Source organism: Poromitra crassiceps (genome assembly GCF_964638095.1).
Source record: "Poromitra crassiceps genome assembly, chromosome: 11".
Classification (NCBI taxonomy): Eukaryota; Metazoa; Chordata; class Actinopteri; order Beryciformes; family Melamphaidae; genus Poromitra; species Poromitra crassiceps.
In genome coordinates, this window is record NC_139643.1 from 21,509,851 (window position 1) to 21,529,804 (window position 19,954).

Sequence of the window (19,954 nt, forward strand, 5' to 3'; positions counted from 1 at the left end):
ACCCCACCATGGACCTTGATTAGCTAGCCGAGGGGCTTTTACTGTCAGGGAACTATTTGGTGGCATATTTCCGTTTACTTCATTTCTCAGGCTACAATAATCTTTGAAACTGTTGGGAGATGTTGATATTTGGTGTCAGTAATGCAGTGGTCCACATGCCCTTCAAATCTAATAACTTCCCTCCGGCTTACATTATGAGCTTGCTGGTGAAGTAGTTATATTGCATGTTACATAACCAATTTGCTTGTGATATCAATTCTGCTACATTTCTTGTCAGCTGGTGTGTGTGTGTGTGTGTGTGTGTGTAGCCAGCAGTGATGGGAGAGGAAAATATAAAGGCAAAACTCCAGATGATGATGGCAAACAACCACAAAAATAAATTTTATTGAAGCATCAATTTATGCTTTTTCCACTTTGAAAGAGCCCAATTGTTTTATAACGTAGAGCAGTTTGATGCGTAATGTAAATTGATAAGGATTTATGCCAGCCTGAGAGAGGGGAGTAAACTCTAATTAAAAAGTGGGTAAATTACATTTGCTGGGTTTACCGTCACTACATTCGTGATTGCTTTACTGCAGAGTGTGGTGCAGTGCTATGGTTTAGTTGTGGGGCTGTTTACTTCCATGAATGCTGTGCTGTGGTTAACTGGATGCGAGCCCATGGCTGCAGGTGCATGTGTGCATCTAGTGCCCTCTAGTGGCCAAACTCCGACACAACCATTAAATAATTCACGTTTTTATTATGTGATATTTAAACACATTACAAAGTCAGTATGCAAATACCCTCATTTGTTAAATTCAACTCTTGAGAATGCACAAGTAGGCCTATTGAACATGTCCGTGTTGATCTTATTCATAACCAGCCAGGATCATAAATTAAAAGATGGTGGCATGTCTCTTGCACCTGAAACACCAGAGAAGCCTGTTTCTTATGGTTAAAACAAATAAATATGACACTAGCTTACAACTGTAAAATAAAGGTGTGTGTGTGTGTGTATGTTATTATACTAGGGATCTCTAGAGCCCTGCAGCTCGCCCGTTGCACGGCCTTGCCCGCAGCTCGGCTGCTGTGTGGCCAATGAGACCAGCATCACTGATGATGTCAGATTTATGACATTACTGATGATGTTACAGTGGGATTTATGACATCACTGATGATGTCACAGTGGGATTTATGACATCACTGATGATGTCACAGTGGGATTTATGACATCACGGATGACATCACAGTGGGACAATCACAGTGGGACAGAGAAACAGAGCCCCAGCTCCCATTTATATACTGATGATGATAATATATATATATATATATATATATATATATATATATATATATATATATATATATATATATATATATATATTCTTAAACAATCAGTCCAATAGCTTACACAACCTAATGATACTGAAATAAATACTGAGATGAAATGGGGGGGGGGGGGGAGAATTGTGTTAAATGAAATCCGAGACAGTGAAACCACCTTGAGTGACGATGAGTGCACAAGTTGTGCAATATTTTCTTTCAGTGATGTTCCACTTAACTAAGCAGAAGAAAAAAAAAGCCTGCACGGTGTGTGTGTGTGTGTGTGTGTGTGTGTGTGTGTGTGTGTGTGTGTGTGTGTGTGTGTGTGTGTGTGTGGCAAACGTTTATTTCTAAAGAAATGTTCAGGGACTAGGCATTGTTGCAAACATCTTCCTGTAATCCTAAAAGGACATCACACACACACACACAGTGCAAAAAAAAAACCCAGCTCGGATGCAACACTACAACACACAAGTGCAATGAATCCCAACCTCAAGTAACAGCCACCCTATTAGTGCTGTGAGTCACAATCAGCAGTGGAGGGCTAAAGCCATGACTGACAGCCACCTGGTATTGACCTGGCCCAGACAGTAAAGTCTAAAGCCATGACTGACAGCCACCTGGTATTGACCTGGCCCAGACAGTAAAGTCTAAAGCCATGACTGACAGCCACCTGGTATTGACCTGGCCCAGACAGTAAAGTCTAAAGCCATGACTGACAGCCACCTGGTATTGACCTGGCCCAGACAGTAAAGTCCAAAACACACTGGACAGACACACTGTGTGTGGTCAGTCTGACGCACTGTGGTGCCGCTTCCAACGTGTGTTGCACTTAAGACGATGTGACGCGACACATCATCAGCACCATATAAACCCTGCATCTATACCACTTCAGATTCATTAGTGCATTGTGTTGGCCGTGGGTGGCTTGTGTTCTTACAAATGAATTACAAAACAAATAGAAGCATTATGCTTGGCTGCAGTGCCTCTTTGTTCTGATAGAAATATCAGTGAGACGTGAATGACATGTATGTACACCCCAAAAGGAAAATGGCTACTCTAATGCTTGGTGTTAGGCCAAGGCAGTTCATTCTTGGTTTTGAAAAGTCTGTGTATTTACAATTTCACAAGTCCGTGATAGCGCGGCACATGAGTCCATTCGTAAAAAGGGCGATGTGTCTCATTTGACTGCGTTTTCTTCCTGAGTGTTTTCTTCAATCACCACTATCTGTACGCCTGCTAGCTGCCCGTTGGAGTCCAGCTGTAGTCCCTGGCCCCCCTCAGTCTGAGCCTCCTGTGTCTCTTCCCCCTCTGGAGCCATCATGCTCATCTCTGTCAGCGCGCTCTGCTCGTCTGGGCCCTGGTGCTCTCCGGCCAGCTGCAGCTCCACCGAGCCGGGGTTGATCTCGATGACGGTGTGCTCCTGGCCGGCCTCGCCCTCGCCCTGCATCACCTCCTGCTGCACCAGCATGCTGCCCTCCACCACCTGAGCCTCCAAGGGCATCAGCTCCGCACCGCCCGCCTGCTGGGTCAGCTGGACCAGCTCCATGGGGCTCATCATCGTGCCCAGCTGGCCCGAGTCCTGCACCAGCGTTAGGCCCGAGGAGGGGTGCAGAGTGATGGTGTCCGTCTTACCTAGGGATGAGGGGGGGGGGGAGAATCGATACATTGTGAAACTTCCTATTGTGATACATTATCGATACACTAGCGCCCATATTGACACCATATGATGCACTGCCATCAAATATCAATATATTTACTAAAACATGCAGGCCCGGAAATGTTTCCAGGTTTACATAAAACAAGTTGATTATGCTTGTTAAGCACTGAAATGCGTTTTTCTTTTGCCTTTCTTTTAAAGTCGTCTGTAAACTTAATTTGCACAGATTGAAAAGATTTGAGTGAGGCACTATTTTGTATCCGTTTAAACATTTTAACTTCACAGATGGAGTCATGGACGAGTTACACTCAGTGTGTTAAAGAAGCACTATGCAGTCTGCACTTTGTTGTGTACATTGTTTCCTGTCAATTCTGTGAATAAATAATTCCTGCTTTTTGCCTTTTCATTGGTATTTTTTCTTCTTCACTTACAGATATGATGATGTATCGTAGATGACATTTCTTGCAATGTAGCAAACCATCGTTATCAAGGCCGGGTCAAGTATTGTGATAGTATTTGTCACAGGGATACCTGTGCCATATAGGAAATACACTCTTAAGTGTTGTGTTTGTGTGATAGTATTTGTCACAGGGATACCCGTGCCATATAGGAATACACTCTTAAGTGTTGTTGTGTTTGTGTGATAGTATTTGTCACAGGGATACCCGTGCCATATAGGAAATACACTCTTAAGTGTTGTTGTGTTTGTTTGCTTGTTGGACATTTGATTCATTGTAGTCTAATTAACACTCGTGCACTGGGCAATTCCTCATTCAGGCCTGGTGTGTGAAACAGAGGCGGAGGAGTCCACCCTCATTTGTAGAGAGGGGTAGTGGAACGTGCCAAGTGTGGTTGAGTGAAGTAAAATGAATAAATCTTAATTTTGAGTGTCTTAGAATGACGATCAGGACATTGTAATATATTGGCTCGGTCATCCAGTTATTCGGTGATACCAATTTAACAAATATTTGTGTAAAAAGAAACACCTTGATCCATTTGTGCAGTTACACTGATTATCTGTTCTGTGTTTGTCGGCGGGCCTTGGGGGTATTTTAACAGGCAAGCACCCTTGGGTGCCTGCTCACTCTGCCTTCACCCATGGATGTGAGACCTATCTTTACATAGGACCCAAGTGATTCATGGGTTTAGCCTATGTTTAGGATTTCGGTTTAGTTATGTTATTTTCTTTGTCTTTGTCAGTAGTTCAGTTTTGTAATTCTCTTGATTCATTATCTTATTTGTTTTAACATTTTGAGTATTTTTGATCTGTTTTGCAACAACAACTCAAGTGAAAAGTGCCTGGTTTCTCCACAATCTGCGGTGAACTTGAAGCCTGCCTCAGCCTGTGCTGCCTTCCTATCCTGCTCGCCATATAGTAGCACGTATTGTATGGTGAGTTACTCTATATTATTATACATAGTAGCACGTATTGTATGGTGAGTTACTCTATATTATTATACATAGTAGCACGTATTGTATGGTGAGTTACTCTATATTATTATACATAGTAGCACGTATTGTATGGTGAGTTACTCTATATTATTATACATAGTAGCACTTTGTATGGTGAGTTACTCTATATTATTATACATAGTAGCACTTTGTATGGTGAGTTACGTAAGGGTTAATGTACGACGAGGTGTCCATTATCACTTTTTAAGGGACGACGTGGAGGCGTGAACCGTCCGAGGCGAAGCCGAGGATGGTTGCCTCCGCGAAGTCCCTTAAAAAGTGATAATGGACACCTCGAAGTGCATTAACCCGCTTATACCATGGTCACTTGCCAACAAAACAATAAGACCAGTCATTTATATTTCCATGTGTAATAAATAAAGCAATCTAAATGGCTAAATGTCTGTTATTCATACTGTAAATCAGTCTTCCACGAAATAAAATAGTCCCTCCCACCTCCACCACCACCGACTCAAACGTTAACTTTATTACAGGAATGCAGGTTTAACGATGTTTTGCGTTCTACATTAAATGAAGACATTACCGTTTGGCAGCTTGCTTTATTTTGTATGATAGATACGTATTGGCCAAGTATATTAACATTTAAGAGCGAAGAGTTTCAGGAAGTGAGAGTGAGAGAGCAGCGCCCTGCGTGTGCTGCTGATGTGGTGAAATGCAGAGAGAGTTCTCTCTCTCTCTCTCTCTCTCTCTCTCTCTCTCTCTCTCTCTCTCTCTCTCTCTCTCTCTCTCTCTCTCTCTCTCTCTCTCGTGCACGAGCCGAGGGAAATCTTCTCTTTCTCGTCGAGAAGAGCCTGGTGACGCGAGGTTAAAAAATCTCCGAAACGAAAATCAAAATTGTAAATAAGAGTTATTTTTGATAAACTGAGCACACAGGGGTGATTTAAATACTTACTTTGACCGACTCAATTTTTTTCTCAAGTTCCAAAATTGTCATATTAACCCTTAACGGGGGTATAGAGCTCAAACTGCTCTCCTGATAACACTGATGAAACTATGGCGCATTGATATGAACGGTGAACAGACCATTTAGCTAGGTGTCCATTATCACTGTACAATATCACTTTTTAATGGACACCTTGCAGCCAATCAGAATCGAGTATTCACCCAGACCATGGTATAATATATATTATTATACATAGTAGCACGTATTGTATGGTGAGTTACTCTATATTATTATACATAGTAGCACGTATTGTATGGTGAGTTACTCTATATTATTATACATAGTAGCACGTATTGTATGGTGAGTTACTCTATATTATTATACATAGTAGCACGTATTGTATGGTGAGTTACTCTATATTATTATACATAGTAGCACGTATTGTATGGTGAGTTACTCTATATTATTATACATAGTAGCACGTATTGTATGGTGAGTTACTCTATATTATTATACATAGTAGCACGTATTGTATGGTGAGTTACTCTATATTATTATACATAGTAGCACGTATTGTATGGTGAGTTACTCTATATTATTATACATAGTAGCACGTATTGTATGGTGAGTTACTCTATATTATTATACATAGTAGCACGTATTGTATGGTGAGTTACTCTATATTATTATACATAGTAGCTCTTTGTATGGTGAGTTACTCTATATTATTATACATAGTAGCACTTTGTATGGTGAGTTACTCTATATTATTATACATAGTAGCACGTATTGTATGGTGAGTTACTCTATATTATTATACATAGTAGCACTTTGTATGGTGAGTTACTCTATATTATTATACATAGTAGCACTTTGTATGGTGAGTTACTCTATATTATTATACATAGTAGCATGTATTGTATGGTGAGTTACTCTATATTATTATACATAGTAGCACTTTGTATGGTGAGTTACTCTATATTATTATACATAGTAGCACGTATTGTATGGTGAGTTACTCTATATTATTATACATAGTAGCACTTTGTATGGTGAGTTACTCTATATTATTATACATAGTAGCACTTTGTATGGTGAGTTACTCTATATTATTATACATAGTAGCACGTATTGTATGGTGAGTTACTCTATATTATTATACATAGTAGCACTTTGTATGGTGAGTTACTCTATATTATTATACATAGTAGCACTTTGTATGGTGAGTTACTCTATATTATTGTAGCGTTCCTGGTATTGAAGAGGCAGAGGCTTCTTGCGGGTACAGGGTTCTTTATTTATAGTTAGTCATATTACAACTCTAGGCGGTTGCTACGCCATAGTTAGCTAGCTGCTTCCCTCTAGGTGGTAACCGGAGACTGCCACCGCATGCTCTCTCACCGGAAGCGTTCCCACAAACCTAGTGTTCCCCCTCGGTAACACTCCCACACATCAGTTCCTAGCTAATAATCTAGACACTTCTATTGCACATCACATTACAGGTAATACCTGGATTACCTGAACCGCTACATTCTCCCCGCCCAACTTTAATGTCGCTCCCACGCGACATGCACAACCCACACACATATCCCCCTGTACCAAAACACACCCAACACAACATTTTTCCCATCACCACATCAAATTCTAATTCACCAACAAACAGTCTTTTCTTTTCAGCACCCACCATAATGTCTAGTTTTGCATTAGGTACTCCGTAATGTCTAGTTTTCCATTAGGTACCCCCATAATGTCTAGTTTCCCATTAGGCACTCCGTAATGTCTAGTTTTCATTATTTCCTTCTTTTTTTCACACATTCATTTCAATTCAACACAATAGCCCATTCAACAATAACCCCCACATCTCAATTAAACACAAGCCCCCACATTTTCCTTAACTTTTCTTTTCCCAGCAACTTCTTAATTTTTCATTTAAACCCCATTTCCATCCCCCCTCTGTGCCCCACAGTCCTCACACGCATCGCAGTATCTTCGCACATCCTCCTTTTGTTTGCCCCAGTAGAAATGTCCACGGATGCGGGTGAGTGTCTCTTCGGGCCCAAAATGACTGGAACCAGGGCCCTTGTGTGCCCCCTTAAGCGCCAACTCTCGCAGGTAACCGGGTACAACCGCCTGCCTCCCTTTTACCCCGTGCTCTGTTCTCTCCAACAGCCCGTCTTCATCTAGCCGCAGGTCGGAAAACATGTTCCACAGTCCTTTCGTGGCACCGGAAAACATGTGAGTCTCCTTCACAGGGGGCCGGCGTCCGGCCGCCACCCACGCAAGCACCGGACCGATCTCCGCGTCCTCCGCCTGCCTGCGTTTCCACTCACTCACGTCGACATCCTTGATGGTCGCTCTGTCGTCCTCCAGATCCACATCTGGACAGTCCTCCTCGTCTTCCTCCACCTCCTGCACTCGGTCGTCCTCCCGCCCCCCTTCCCCAGGGGACGGCGTGTTCAGGACAGCAGGGGGAACACAACCGGCCTCGCTCTCCACCTCGGCTTTCCGCACAGCAACCGTGGGGGGCGCAGTGCAGTTTCTGGCTAAGTGCCCAGGCGAACGGCAAGTCCAGCAGAGTCTCACCTGTCCGCCGCCTGCACGTCTCTCTTCTCCCGCTGCCCTCCGGTCCCCGACAGCCTTTTGACACTCTCTAGCCAGGTGTCCAATCTCGCCGCATGCCCAGCAGGCTCCCTGCTGACCATGTCGTTGTCCCGCATACCCGGTCCGTCTCCCGGGACCGCTTCTGCACCACCTCGCCACGTGGCCCGGCTCTCCACATGTCCAACACAGTCTCTTTTGCGGCTCCGCGTGGGGCCCGTGCTCAACTGTGACGCGGTATACAGTGATGTTATTGACGTTTGGTTGCTCCCCTGGAGCGGTGGGAGGGTGACCCATCTGGACTACCGGCCCCCCTGCAAACGTCAGTGTGCTCTTCCCTAGGTCTACTGTGCATTGGTTTAGCGTCAAGTAGTCCTCCCCCAAGATACAGGGCCCCGCCATCTCTACTACCCATACCGGAAAGTTCACTGTCTGTCCCCCCACAGTTATCATCACGGACCCCCTTCCCCTCATCGGCATCAACTCACCGGATACTGTCCTCAGCAGCTGGTCCGCTGGCTGCTCCAGAAGCGCTCCCTCTGGCATCATGTTGTAGTTCACCAGCGTTGCCGTACACCCCGTGTCCACCAGGGCGACACAGGGCTTCCCTTGCAGGCGGACCTGAACATGGCAGCCGTTCATCGTGTGCGGCCCGTTCTGCATGTTGACAGCGCCGGCGATGTCGTCTGCTTCGGGGGAAGGCGACGCCCCACCTCCCCGTCTGTACCGCTGGGCCCCCTCCAACGGTGACGTGGCCATAGGGAATATGACGTAGGGGGCCCGTCTCGCCCCTCTTAGACGGGCCCCGCGCCGTTTCCCTGGTTCCACGCTCCTCCGCGGCACTCTCTGGCCCGATGTCCGGGGCGTCCACAGGTCCAGCAGCGCATGGCCCCGGGCCCCCTGGGCCAGGTATTGTCTCGTAGGGTGGGCTGCAGGGTCGCGCTTCGGAGCAGCTGTTCTTTTAACTGGCGCACCGACTCAGATAGCTCCCGCACCATGCTGCTTTGCTCCACCAACGCACTCTTCCACGCTGGCTCCTCCCGTGCCTCCCCTGCCATTCTCGCCACGGGGGCGGCCTCCATCGTGCCGTCCTCCGTGGCCACCGCCCCCACGATCTCTCTCTCTGATGCCAGCTCCAGCGCCTCCTGCAGCGTCCTTGGGCGTGCCAGCTGGGTCTGCCTGCGCAGCCAACACGGGGTCAAAGCTCGAACAAACTGATCCCTGGCAAGTTCACTCTGCGTCTCTGGCAACATGTCCGTATATGCCCTCCTTGATAGAGTCTCAATGTCATTAGCCAAAACACGCAGTGACTCACCAGGCTGCCGGTGCCTGTTACACAGTTCGGCGCGTTGTATACTCGGCAGCTCACACTGGCCGAATCTCCTCTGTAGGGCCCCCACCAGTGCTCCATAGTCACCTCTTTCCCCTGGGCTTAGCAGTAGCAAGCATGCCCGCGCGTCATCCACCAGGCACGTAGCTAGCTTTGTTCCTTTCTCTTGCTTTGTCCAGCCCTCACTCTCCGCTATCAGTTCGAATTGGGCCTGAAACGCCTCCCAACTCTGTTTACCGTCGTACTTCTGCGTCTTGATAGGGCCCCGCCCGCCGCTCCTCACTGGCGCCAGCTGCACAGGATCTTCCCCGGCTCTCGCTGCTCCGCTCACGGGTCCCTGTCCGTTAGCGGGGCCCGGTTCGGCTGCCGCTGCTCCGCGCCCGGGTCCCTGTCTGTTAGAGGGGTCCTGTTCGGCGTCGTTCTCCTCCCGCCCGAGGCTCTTCCTCATCTGTCTGTATTCCTCTCTCATCCGTCTGTATATCCCCCTTACGCCCTCCACCGTATTCCTCATCTCGGCGCACACCGCGGCTTCAGCCTCTCCTATCTCCCTCTTCATCTTCGGCGGCTCCGTTCCGCACTTTTCTTCAGGAACTTGTTCACCACCTCGCCGATTCTGGAGGCAATATTCACCGTTTTAACTTCTGACACCAATTGTAGCGTTCCTGGTATTGAAGAGGCAGAGGCTTCTTGCGGGTACAGGGTTCTTTATTTATAGTTAGTCATATTACAACTCTAGGCGGTTGCTACGCCATAGTTAGCTAGCTGCTTCCCTCTAGGTGGTAACCGGAGACTGCCACCGCATGCTCTCTCACCGGAAGCGTTCCCACAAACCTAGTGTTCCCCCTCGGTAACACTCCCACACATCAGTTCCTAGCTAATAATCTAGACACTTCTATTGCACATCACATTACAGGTAATACCTGGATTACCTGAACCGCTACATTATTATACATAGTAGCATGTATTGTATGGTGAGTTACTCTATATTATTATACATAGTAGCACTTTGTATGGTGAGTTACTCTATATTATTGTAGTGAGACAGCAGGGGCTGTCTCCCTGCAATCAACTAATCAAGAGACAATGACTCGCACCTGATGATAATGACTCTCACCTGTGTGGCCAGAGGAGACACAGACATTCAAAAGGCAGTCAGCCTTTGACTCCTACGTTGCTGGTGGAGCGTTCTGCCTACTCACGGCTGGTGACTCTCGGGACAGGGAGGGAGCGTTCGTAGCTGTTAGTGCTGCCGGCGCAGAAGACAGCTAGTGAGGTGGAGGTCTGCTGCTGTGTTGCTGTAGGAGGGGAGGTCCGCTGCCTCCTGTAGTTTAGTGATAGGGCCGGGCTATAGGAGTGTCACTGGCCGCCGCTCTCCAGCCGATCCGCAGCAGTGGCACGCCGCCGCTTGTTGTTTCCATGCCACTCATCTGACTCTGTCCAGCGCCGCCGACGAAGCCGTGGTTCCCCGGGGAGTCGGCCGGCGCCACAAGCGTAGACCCCGGGGAGGGTCTCGCCACACCCGGCGAGTTGAGTAGCAGCCCACACACCTTCACCTACATGTTTTAATGTTGATGTGTATGTCCTGTCTCTGGATTTCATCTTAGCTACGTTCTTTGTAGGGTTTTATGAATTGCATATGCAGCCAGCTGTCTGTTTGGAAGTAGTGGGGAGGGCCAGCCTGTTGGTGGGATTGGGGTGTGTGGTCTTCCTATTAGCCTACGTACGGGCTCAAAGTGTGCAGTGACGTCACGTGTGTCTGCCTGTTTCCAGTGCAGTGCTTGCAGTGCTTAAAGCTAGTCCGTTCTATATCTAGCTCTAATGTGTGGGGTGTTTTACAGTTGTCTTAACTGTCCAGTGTGCAGTGGAAGCTAGACGCTTGTATATCTAGCCTAGTGTTTGCAGTGCTATCCAGTGTGCAGTGTAAGCTAGACGGTTGTATATCTAGCCTAGTGTTTGCCGTGCTATAAAGTGTGCAGTGTTGTTAAACCACAACGTCCCAGCCCATTGGCTGTGTCAGCTTTCCCCCTGTTTGATCATGACCTGGTTGCTATGCCTTAACTTATTTTAGCTAATAAAGTGTCCTTTTTGTATTGCCCCCTGTTTCCTGTGTGGGATTATTTCAGCCTCTTGATTGTGACATTAAGCCAAATACTGGTTTTATCCAGGTGGCGGCAGCATTTCACTGCCTTAGTTAAAGGTTTTATCACATTATTATACATAGTAGCACGTATTGTATGGTGAGTTACTCTATATTATTATACATAGTAGCACTTTGTATGGTGAGTTACTCTATATTATTATACATAGTAGCACTTTGTATGGTGAGTTACTCTATATTATTATACATAGTAGCACTTTGTATGGTGAGTTACTCTATATTATTATACATAGTAGCACTTTGTATGGTGAGTTACTCTATATTATTATACATAGTAGCACGTATTGTATGGTGAGTTACTCTATATTATTATACATAGTAGCACGTATTGTATGGTGAGTTACTCTATATTATTATACATAGTAGCACGTATTGTATGGTGAGTTACTCTATATTATTATACATAGTAGCACGTATTGTATGGTGAGTTACTCTATATTATTATACATAGTAGCACTTTGTATGGTGAGTTACTCTATATTATTATACATAGTAGCACGTATTGTATGGTGAGTTACTCTATATTATTATACATAGTAGCACGTATTGTATGGTGAGTTACTCTATATTATTATACATAGTAGCACTTTGTATGGTGAGTTACTCTATATTATTATACATAGTAGCACTTTGTATGGTGAGTTACTCTATGCGTTATTCTCATCACTAGTCTTACCATCTCCGGCCAACATGTAGCGGGTGAAGAGCTGTGAGCCGGCCGGCAGCAGGGTGACCGTGTTGGACGACCCGGCCAGGGAGGCCATGGGCAGGCCGGCCACGGTGAACGACTGGCCCATGGAGGACAGAGAGATGGGGGAGAGGACGGTGAACTGCTGGGGCTGCAGGGTGGCCTGCTGGCTGATGGGGGAGGTGATGAGGGTGGTGGTGGAGGCGGGCCTCTGGAGGCGAGGCCGCTTGCTCTGCCGCTTGGTGGGGGTTTTGTGTTTGGCGGGCTGTGGGCTCGAGAGCAGAGCTCGCACCTGCTGCTGCTTCCTCTGCTCCTCCAACTGCAGCTCCAGATCTGCACAGAGCACAGAGCAACACCACCAAGGACTCAACACTACAGCTGAAAGCTAGGGCTGGCTGGGTATAAAAAAACAAACATACACCAGAATACATCACGACCAATACATCACAGATGACATTTTCCACTTTTATAAAAGTCTGATAGGACAGTGGAGTCAGGCTGGTAGGTCCACAGGACGCTCATCAAAACCAAAATAATGAAGCATTTACTTTGACTAACCTGTTGCCTACCCCAGCTTTAAGTTCAACTCGCTAGAGCTCTCGTCACCAAACACAGACAACACAAACAAGTCTGCATTGTTCACATTTCATTTGACTAACAACATGGCTGGAAATAATCAATTTTCTTCCCTGAATTTGGCTGCTAATTCATATAAAAAAAAACATAGTCATGTATCACAACACTAAAACGACAAGTTTGTAATAACTTCACTGCAAAAATTGGCAAACTTTTGACTAATATTGATACTGTGAAATCTGTATCGTTTTGAGCACATTTTGTGCATGAAACAGTTCAACATACAAGCAGTAACTGAAGTGGAATGGAGGTGAAAGAGAATCTCGATCTGGTCTGTACTCACTGGCGAGGGTGCTGAGGACTTGCAGCTGGCTGGGATCTGTTTGCTGCCTTCTCCTCTCCAGGATCTTCTTGACTGAATCCAGCAGGCCGAACACCTGGGCGAGGTTACTGAGCACCGCCACCTCTACCAGACAGGAATCTGAGATCAGTGTGGCAATCAATCAAATGGTCACTCAGTCAGTCAGAAATAGTCACGGCCAAAATGATTTTTTTTTGGGGGGCGGGGGGGGGGGGGGGACTGACAACCGACCCTCATTAACCGATCATTAATCGGTTAACCGAGAAGATTAAGATGCACTATTTGACTGTGTGCAGCACATTAAACAATTACCACAACAAATACTTTATTTTGTCATTAGAAAGGGTTTATTTTTACATCTGCAAGCAGCAACATGAGGATTCACACATCGAGATACCTGCTGTGAATCAAATAAAGATGGCCGACATGAAGAATATTACTAAATAACCGCCCTAAATGTTTAAATAAATGGTAGCCAGTCTTTCTCATGAACAAAAATAATTTAACAAAATGAAGAATATCATTAATAAATCGATTAATAAAGATTAACAAAACGAAAACACAAGTTGAATCTTCCAGCAGACTAAACAAAAACATTCCTCCGATACCGCTTATATGCTGATTAACAGTAGCCTAATGGCACACGGCACAGATGAACAGGCCTACTTGGAACAATGAAATTAGTCCATTCATCTTTCTTGTATTTTTATATAAATACAAAAATACATCCAATGCACTTTAATTAGGGAGAAAAAAAACAGACATAGCTACCGGAGATAGTTATGTGTTGGAAAATAGCCTATTAAACTTACGGTATTAAAATAAATATTAGATATTGAATATTAGACTTTGTAGGCTATATGCGAATATGGTATTAAAATAATAGGCTAATATGCAAATAATGGTGAAAAGAGCCAACAAAACAAATCCTAAAATAAAATAAAGGGGCCAGGCCTACCTTACTCCTCACATGGCAGACAGGACAGTCTACTTGTTTTTATTTAAAGACCCCCTAAAGTCATGTTTCAAGATGTGTATAAAATACTCTCTTTTGAATCATAATTTGTGTCTGATGGTTTCCCCCCACAAAAAAGGTTAAATTATCTGGTTAAAATCCTTAAAATGACTTCCCCTCCTTCGCCCTCATTAAAAATCCAAAGCAACCATTCAGTTATCTAAAACTAGCCAATCACAGCATTCAACACATTCTCACTCATATAGACCACCTCTGACTCTGGGTCCCAGGTCTCTCATGTAGGTGTGTTCACCTCTGACTCTGGGTCCCAGGTCTCTCATGTAGGTGTCCACCTCTGACTCTGGGTCCCAGGTCTCTCATGTAGGTGTCCACCTCTGACTCTGGGTCCAGGGTCTCTCATGTAGGTGTGTCCACCTCTGACTCTGGGTCCCAGGTCTCTCATGTAGATGTCCACCTCTGACTCTGGGTCCCAGGTCTCTCATGTAGGTGTGTCCACCTCTGACTCTGGGTCCCAGGTCTCTCATGTAGGTGTCCACCTCTGACTCTGGGTCCCACACGGTGCTTTTTTGGTGCTTAATTTTGCACTGCCCGCTTCTCGCCTGCCCACCCACATGACACGTGTGATAAAGGACACCACCCTCATCACCTCCTCCATCAGCCAGCAGGCCACCCTACAGCCCCAGCAGTTCACCGGCCTCTCGCCAATCTCTCTGTCCTCCATGGGCCAGTCGTTCTCTTGGGAGGCCAATGAATGGAGATTCATGGAGAAAAATGTCTTTACTGCTACAGAAAAACAAACTCATCAATGCGGTAAGCAAGTAACGCTGATAAAGGCTTTGCACCGTTTTGTCTGTATCAATAAAGATGTTTTATTTTGAAGATCACTCAGCCTCTAAGAGCAGCTGTTCTTCCTTTCTACTTTACTTTACTTTACTTTACTTTATTGGTTTATTGTGACGGGACAATGCACATTAATGGACATGTTCAGAAATACAGAAGCCTCTATATACGAAAACATGTAAATATGCCGGAGTTAGCTCATGCTAATTTACATCCGTAGTCCCCAATAATAAACAATCACTCATTACATTCATTCAACGCACAAACTGATATACATGTAACGTGTCATCGCAAGAGATACCACAACATTACAGACATCAAAATTACAGCAAAACACAGACAGGATGTACATGCAGCATGTCAGTGCTAAAAGAAGAATACTACACCTTACATTCGACAGGTTACATGATAACAATACATAGATACAGTATGAAGGCTACTCTACTCTCTCTTAAGTGTTACACTTAAGAGGTGAGGTGCCTAGTGCAGGAAGAGAAGAAGATTTGAAATTTGGAAGGCAGCTATTAAGCTAGTGTTCACAAAATTGGTTTGATTTAAGCCAGTTTTTGAGCTGGCTTTTGAATGCCGCAAAAGTGGGGCTTTCCCTAATAGCCATAGGCAGTGTGTTCCAGCTAGTGCTGCTATTGATAGACCAGGTGTTTTTAGAGAACGTGGTTTTTCTAGCTTGGACTTCACAGTCCCCCCTAGCTGCTGCCCTTGTGCTCAAATTTCTATTCTTCCTTCTAATGAACTCCCCTAGAGGAGGAGCCACGCCGTGTAAACATTTATAGATTAGACACGTGCTTTTAAATGTTCTAAAATTGTTAAAGCTAAGGAGCTGATATTTCTCTAAGATTTCACAGTGATGATGTGATTGTGGTTTTTTGTCAAACACCTTGATAGCTTTTTTATAGAGCTGTTCAAGGGGTTTGAGCACAGTGACACCAGCGAAGGACCAAACAGTGGAGCAGTAGTCTATGTGAGAGAGAATCATACAGTGGAGGTAGGCTTTAGCCGCATCCGTTGTGATAAAGGGCCTGATTTGTTTGAAATTCTGTATGTTAAATCTAACTGTATTGGACACCTTTTTTACATGTTTTTTGAAAGTGAGGTTAGAGTCCAAAATAACTCCAAGGTACTTGAACTGAGGTACCAGTTCCAGTTCTTCTCTCTCCAGGAAGACATAGGATCTGCTCAACTTATTAGGTCGCTTGGTGAACATCATACATCTTTGATCAAGTTCATGCACGTTGGTTATAATAAGGCAAGGTAGCGACAGTTTGATTTTCCGTTCACTCAGGCGGCAAATAGAGCAATCACATGTAATCACATGCAATCACATGCAATCACATGTAATCACATGCAATCACATGCAATCACATGTAATCACATGCAATCACATGCAATCACATGCAATCACATGTAATCACATGCAATCACATGCAATCACATGTAATCACATGCAATCACATGCAATCACATGCAATCACATGTAATCACATGCAATCACGCAGTCAATCAATCCATTCACCACACAGTCAGTCAATCTAACAAGGTCCCAGGCGTGTGTGTCAGTGTTGTTACGCACCAGCATGGCAGCAGCCAGTGTGTGTGTGTGTGTGTGTGTGTGTGTGTATCAGTGTTGTTACACACCAGCATGGCAGCAGCCAGTGTGTGTGTGTGTGTGTGTGTCAGTGTTGTTACGCACCAGCATGGCAGCAGCCAGTGTGTGTGTGTGTCAGTGTTGTTACGCACCAGCATGGCAGCAGCCAGTGTGTGTGTGTGTGTGTCAGTGTTGTTACGCACCAGCATGGCAACAGCCAGTGTGTGTGTGTGTGTGTGTGTGTGTATCAGTGTTGTTACACACCAGCATGGCAGCAGCCAGTGTGTGTGTGTGTGTGTGTATCAGTGTTGTTACACACCAGCATCCTGGATGGCACTTGACTCGTTGCGGTGCTGCACCCCGTTCAGCAGCTCCAGCAGCTCGCTGCTGATGTTGGTCACCACCTCACCCAGCAGGCCCACGTCGGCGATGCCCTTCCAGAAGTTCAGCGTCTCCTCTGTGGCCACATAGACAAACCCAAACTGCATCACATCCACTTCTTCTCCCAGTTCAAATTGGCTAAGTGCGTGGCGGTGTCTGTCATGATTGTGATGTCATCCGTGATGTCACTTGAGCAATTGTGATGTCATCAGTGATGTCACTCGAGCAACTATGATGTAGTATGAGTGGACGATTTCCATAATTGCAGCCATGGCCTAGGAATCGAGCGCGCAAGATTCCTAGTTTTAATAAAAAAGGCAATATCAGCCCCATATATCAGTCTAACTCTAATACATATCAGTCTAACATGAATAGCCATAATACAGACAGCTATCAGAGAATGTGTGATAGTGTGATAACGCAGTTTTTATGAAATATCATCAAATGAAATAACTCACTGTAGAATTGCCTCAATCTGCCTCTAGTGTATTACGCCGGTCAAGTAAGCTTCACTCCATGCCTAATACCTCTCACCTGAAAGACGGATTCCACCACCTACCTACAGTACGTGCCCAACAATATCAACATCATCTATATTTGGGCAAATCGATCCAATTAATGATTTTGGACCCAGAGGCAGTGAGTAATGATTAGGCTTCGACCAATATTGATCTATCAGTCTAACACAAGCTACTGTGCAAAACTGTCACGTCACAATCCGCTGCTGCCTCTCTGCTGGCCTTTATGGTGTAAAGATCTGCAGCCCCTGTTCTCTCTGACCTGAGATCTGTTCTCTCTGGCCTGAGATCTGTTCTCTCTGACCTGAGATGTGTTCTCTCTGGCCTGAGATCTGTTCTCTCTGACCTGAGATCTGTTCTCTCTGACCTGAGATCTGTTCTCTCTGACCTGAGATGTGTTCTCTCTGACCTGAGATCTGTTCTTTCTGACCTGAGATGTGTTCTCTCTAGCCTGATATGTGTTCTCTCTGACCTGAGATCTGTTCTCTCTGGCCTGAGATCTGTTCTCTCTGGCCTGAGATCTGTTCTCTCTGACCTGAGATGTGTTCTCTCTGACCTGAGATCTGTTCTCTCTGACCTGAGATCTGTTCTCTCTGACCTGAGATGTGTTCTCTCTGGCCTGAGATCTGTTCTCTCTGACTGGAGATCTGGTCTCTCTAACCTGAGATCTCACTAGTTTCCTTCTTGTCTGTAGACTCCAGTGTGTTCAAGCTCCAGTCCACCTTCCCGGTCAGAACGTCCTGTCTGTCGTCTCTCACTGGAGCGCCGTTACCAAGAACCACCTGGGCTGCAATTCAGACAGGAGACAGACACCATGATGCTTAAAACAGGGACACACCTTCTACTAGAAACGTATTCATGAGTGTCATATTACAAGAGAGAAATTACACATTTGTCCATAAAGTTGTGTGTTCTAACAAGGAGTCTCTGGCCTTAATTCAGAGTATGAACAATCATACCCAGGTGTTGAAGTAAGCAGTGCAGGTTTAGTCAAAGTACACTAGGCTACAGGTAAGCAACTCTGGGCTCAATACGCCACTGAGCATAGCTGAAATCCTGAAAAATGAACTCTTGATGTGAAAAAGTAAAGACATTTGATTTTTTTGGCATACATTATTAAACAGGTGCACTGAATAGCCAGGGATGTGATCTAAAATAGAAAAAAAGTATTTTTTCATTTCAGCTCGACTTTAAAGACACCCTTTGTTATGTGGACAAATATCTTATCTCTAACAGGTTGTATTTTGGAGAAAATAGGGGGTTGTATTTACAGTAACTGCAAAAGGCCGGAGAGAAACCAAGGCAAACCACAGTAACAGTACTGTATTCTTATTTTTTGTTTAGCTGTTAAAATAAGCATGCATATTTTTGTGGAATCTGATCAAAATGTCACATAAGAATTGAAGTTAAAGGCCTAGAAGACAAGCGAGTGTAGTATTGATCGATCTTATGATGAAAGGAATCTAACAAAGTGCATCATATCCAACATATTGGAAGCGGCTGGCTCTTCATGAGAGGACCAGTGTGTCACCTTGAGAGGAGGTGGGTGTGGTCAGCCCGTCGGGGGGGAAGCGCGTGTTGTTGATGAGAAGGTCGAACTTGGTGCTGCGACACGTGTTGGTGCACAGGGTGCTGTGCTGGTAGAAGTCCAGCTGACCCGAATCCATCATTTTCCTGGAGAGGAGAGACGAGGAAGGGCAGCAAACAATCAAATGCAGGAAGGGGAAAAGAGATTTTGAGGTAGAGCTGAGGCAACACTTCCTGCTTCCATAGAGACACTGCATGAAATAGGCCACGCCCATCACGGGGGAAAAGCTCTGTTCATTTCCACACGCCAATGTAAAAAATCGCCTGTTAAAGTTTTTCTGTACGCCCGAGGAAAACAAGGAAGCTGTTGAGAATTGGCGAGAAGAAAAATGTGGATGTAGCTGTCAATGAAGTAAGTTGGAGTGTTCATCTTCCGTATATACAATCTTTTTGTGCAACACCCGGCCATGCACGTGACATAGGAGAACGCCTGGATTGGACGGGAGTTTGTGTTTACCCCCGTTTTGGGCGTGGTTTCTGAATGATGACGCGCTCCGCAGTGTCTCTATATTTATGCTGAGTGAGAGTGAGGAGAAGAACCATGGCAGCAGTGTCGGAGACAGAAATTATTTTCCTCCCATAATATTTAAACACCTCGTCTCACTACAGAACCTCCCCATCCTTAAAGGAGAATTTCGTTTTTTTTTAACCTGGACCCATCTCCTGGCATTAATTATGATTTGACCACTCACCCAGCGATGCCTGCGGCGTTTCTGGCCATCCTAGCGTTGTTTTGAGATCAATAGCGTCCAAGTCAGTTGTAAAATGGAGCTGATTTGGGGCCAAGTGTGAGCCTGTCTTTCCTGCATCTAAATAGCTATTTTTATTCCCGTTTTCCCCAAATATCGTCATAATGTGATCCCTCAACATCCACCAGAGTTATATTTCGCCCCAGGCCATTTCCTGGAGTCGCACAGGGATCAAATTACCTCAAACGTGATCTCGGTCACCAAGTCTCGTGAAGTCCCGCGATACTTTCCTGCCGACTGGCCAACTAACAGGTAGGACGCTTTGCAGTGG

At 45.3% G+C, this 19,954-nt stretch overlaps 1 protein-coding gene across 1 annotated transcript; it reads right to left on the reverse strand.

Moving 5' to 3' along the window:
* Positions 1 to 2,372: 2,372 nt before the first annotated feature.
* Positions 2,373 to 19,554, reverse strand: LOC310784888 (glucocorticoid modulatory element-binding protein 1-like; the record flags this gene model as incomplete). The annotated part of the gene is made up of 7 exons (XM_083645920.1): positions 2,373 to 2,937; positions 12,081 to 12,425; positions 13,012 to 13,149; positions 16,768 to 16,905; positions 18,009 to 18,134; positions 18,879 to 19,021; positions 19,547 to 19,554. The coding sequence occupies 7 exons, from the start codon at positions 19,552 to 19,554 to the stop codon at positions 2,483 to 2,485; spliced, it is 1,353 nt and encodes a 450-aa protein (XP_083502046.1). The 3' UTR covers positions 2,373 to 2,482.
* Between the last annotated feature and the right edge of the window lie 400 nt (positions 19,555 to 19,954).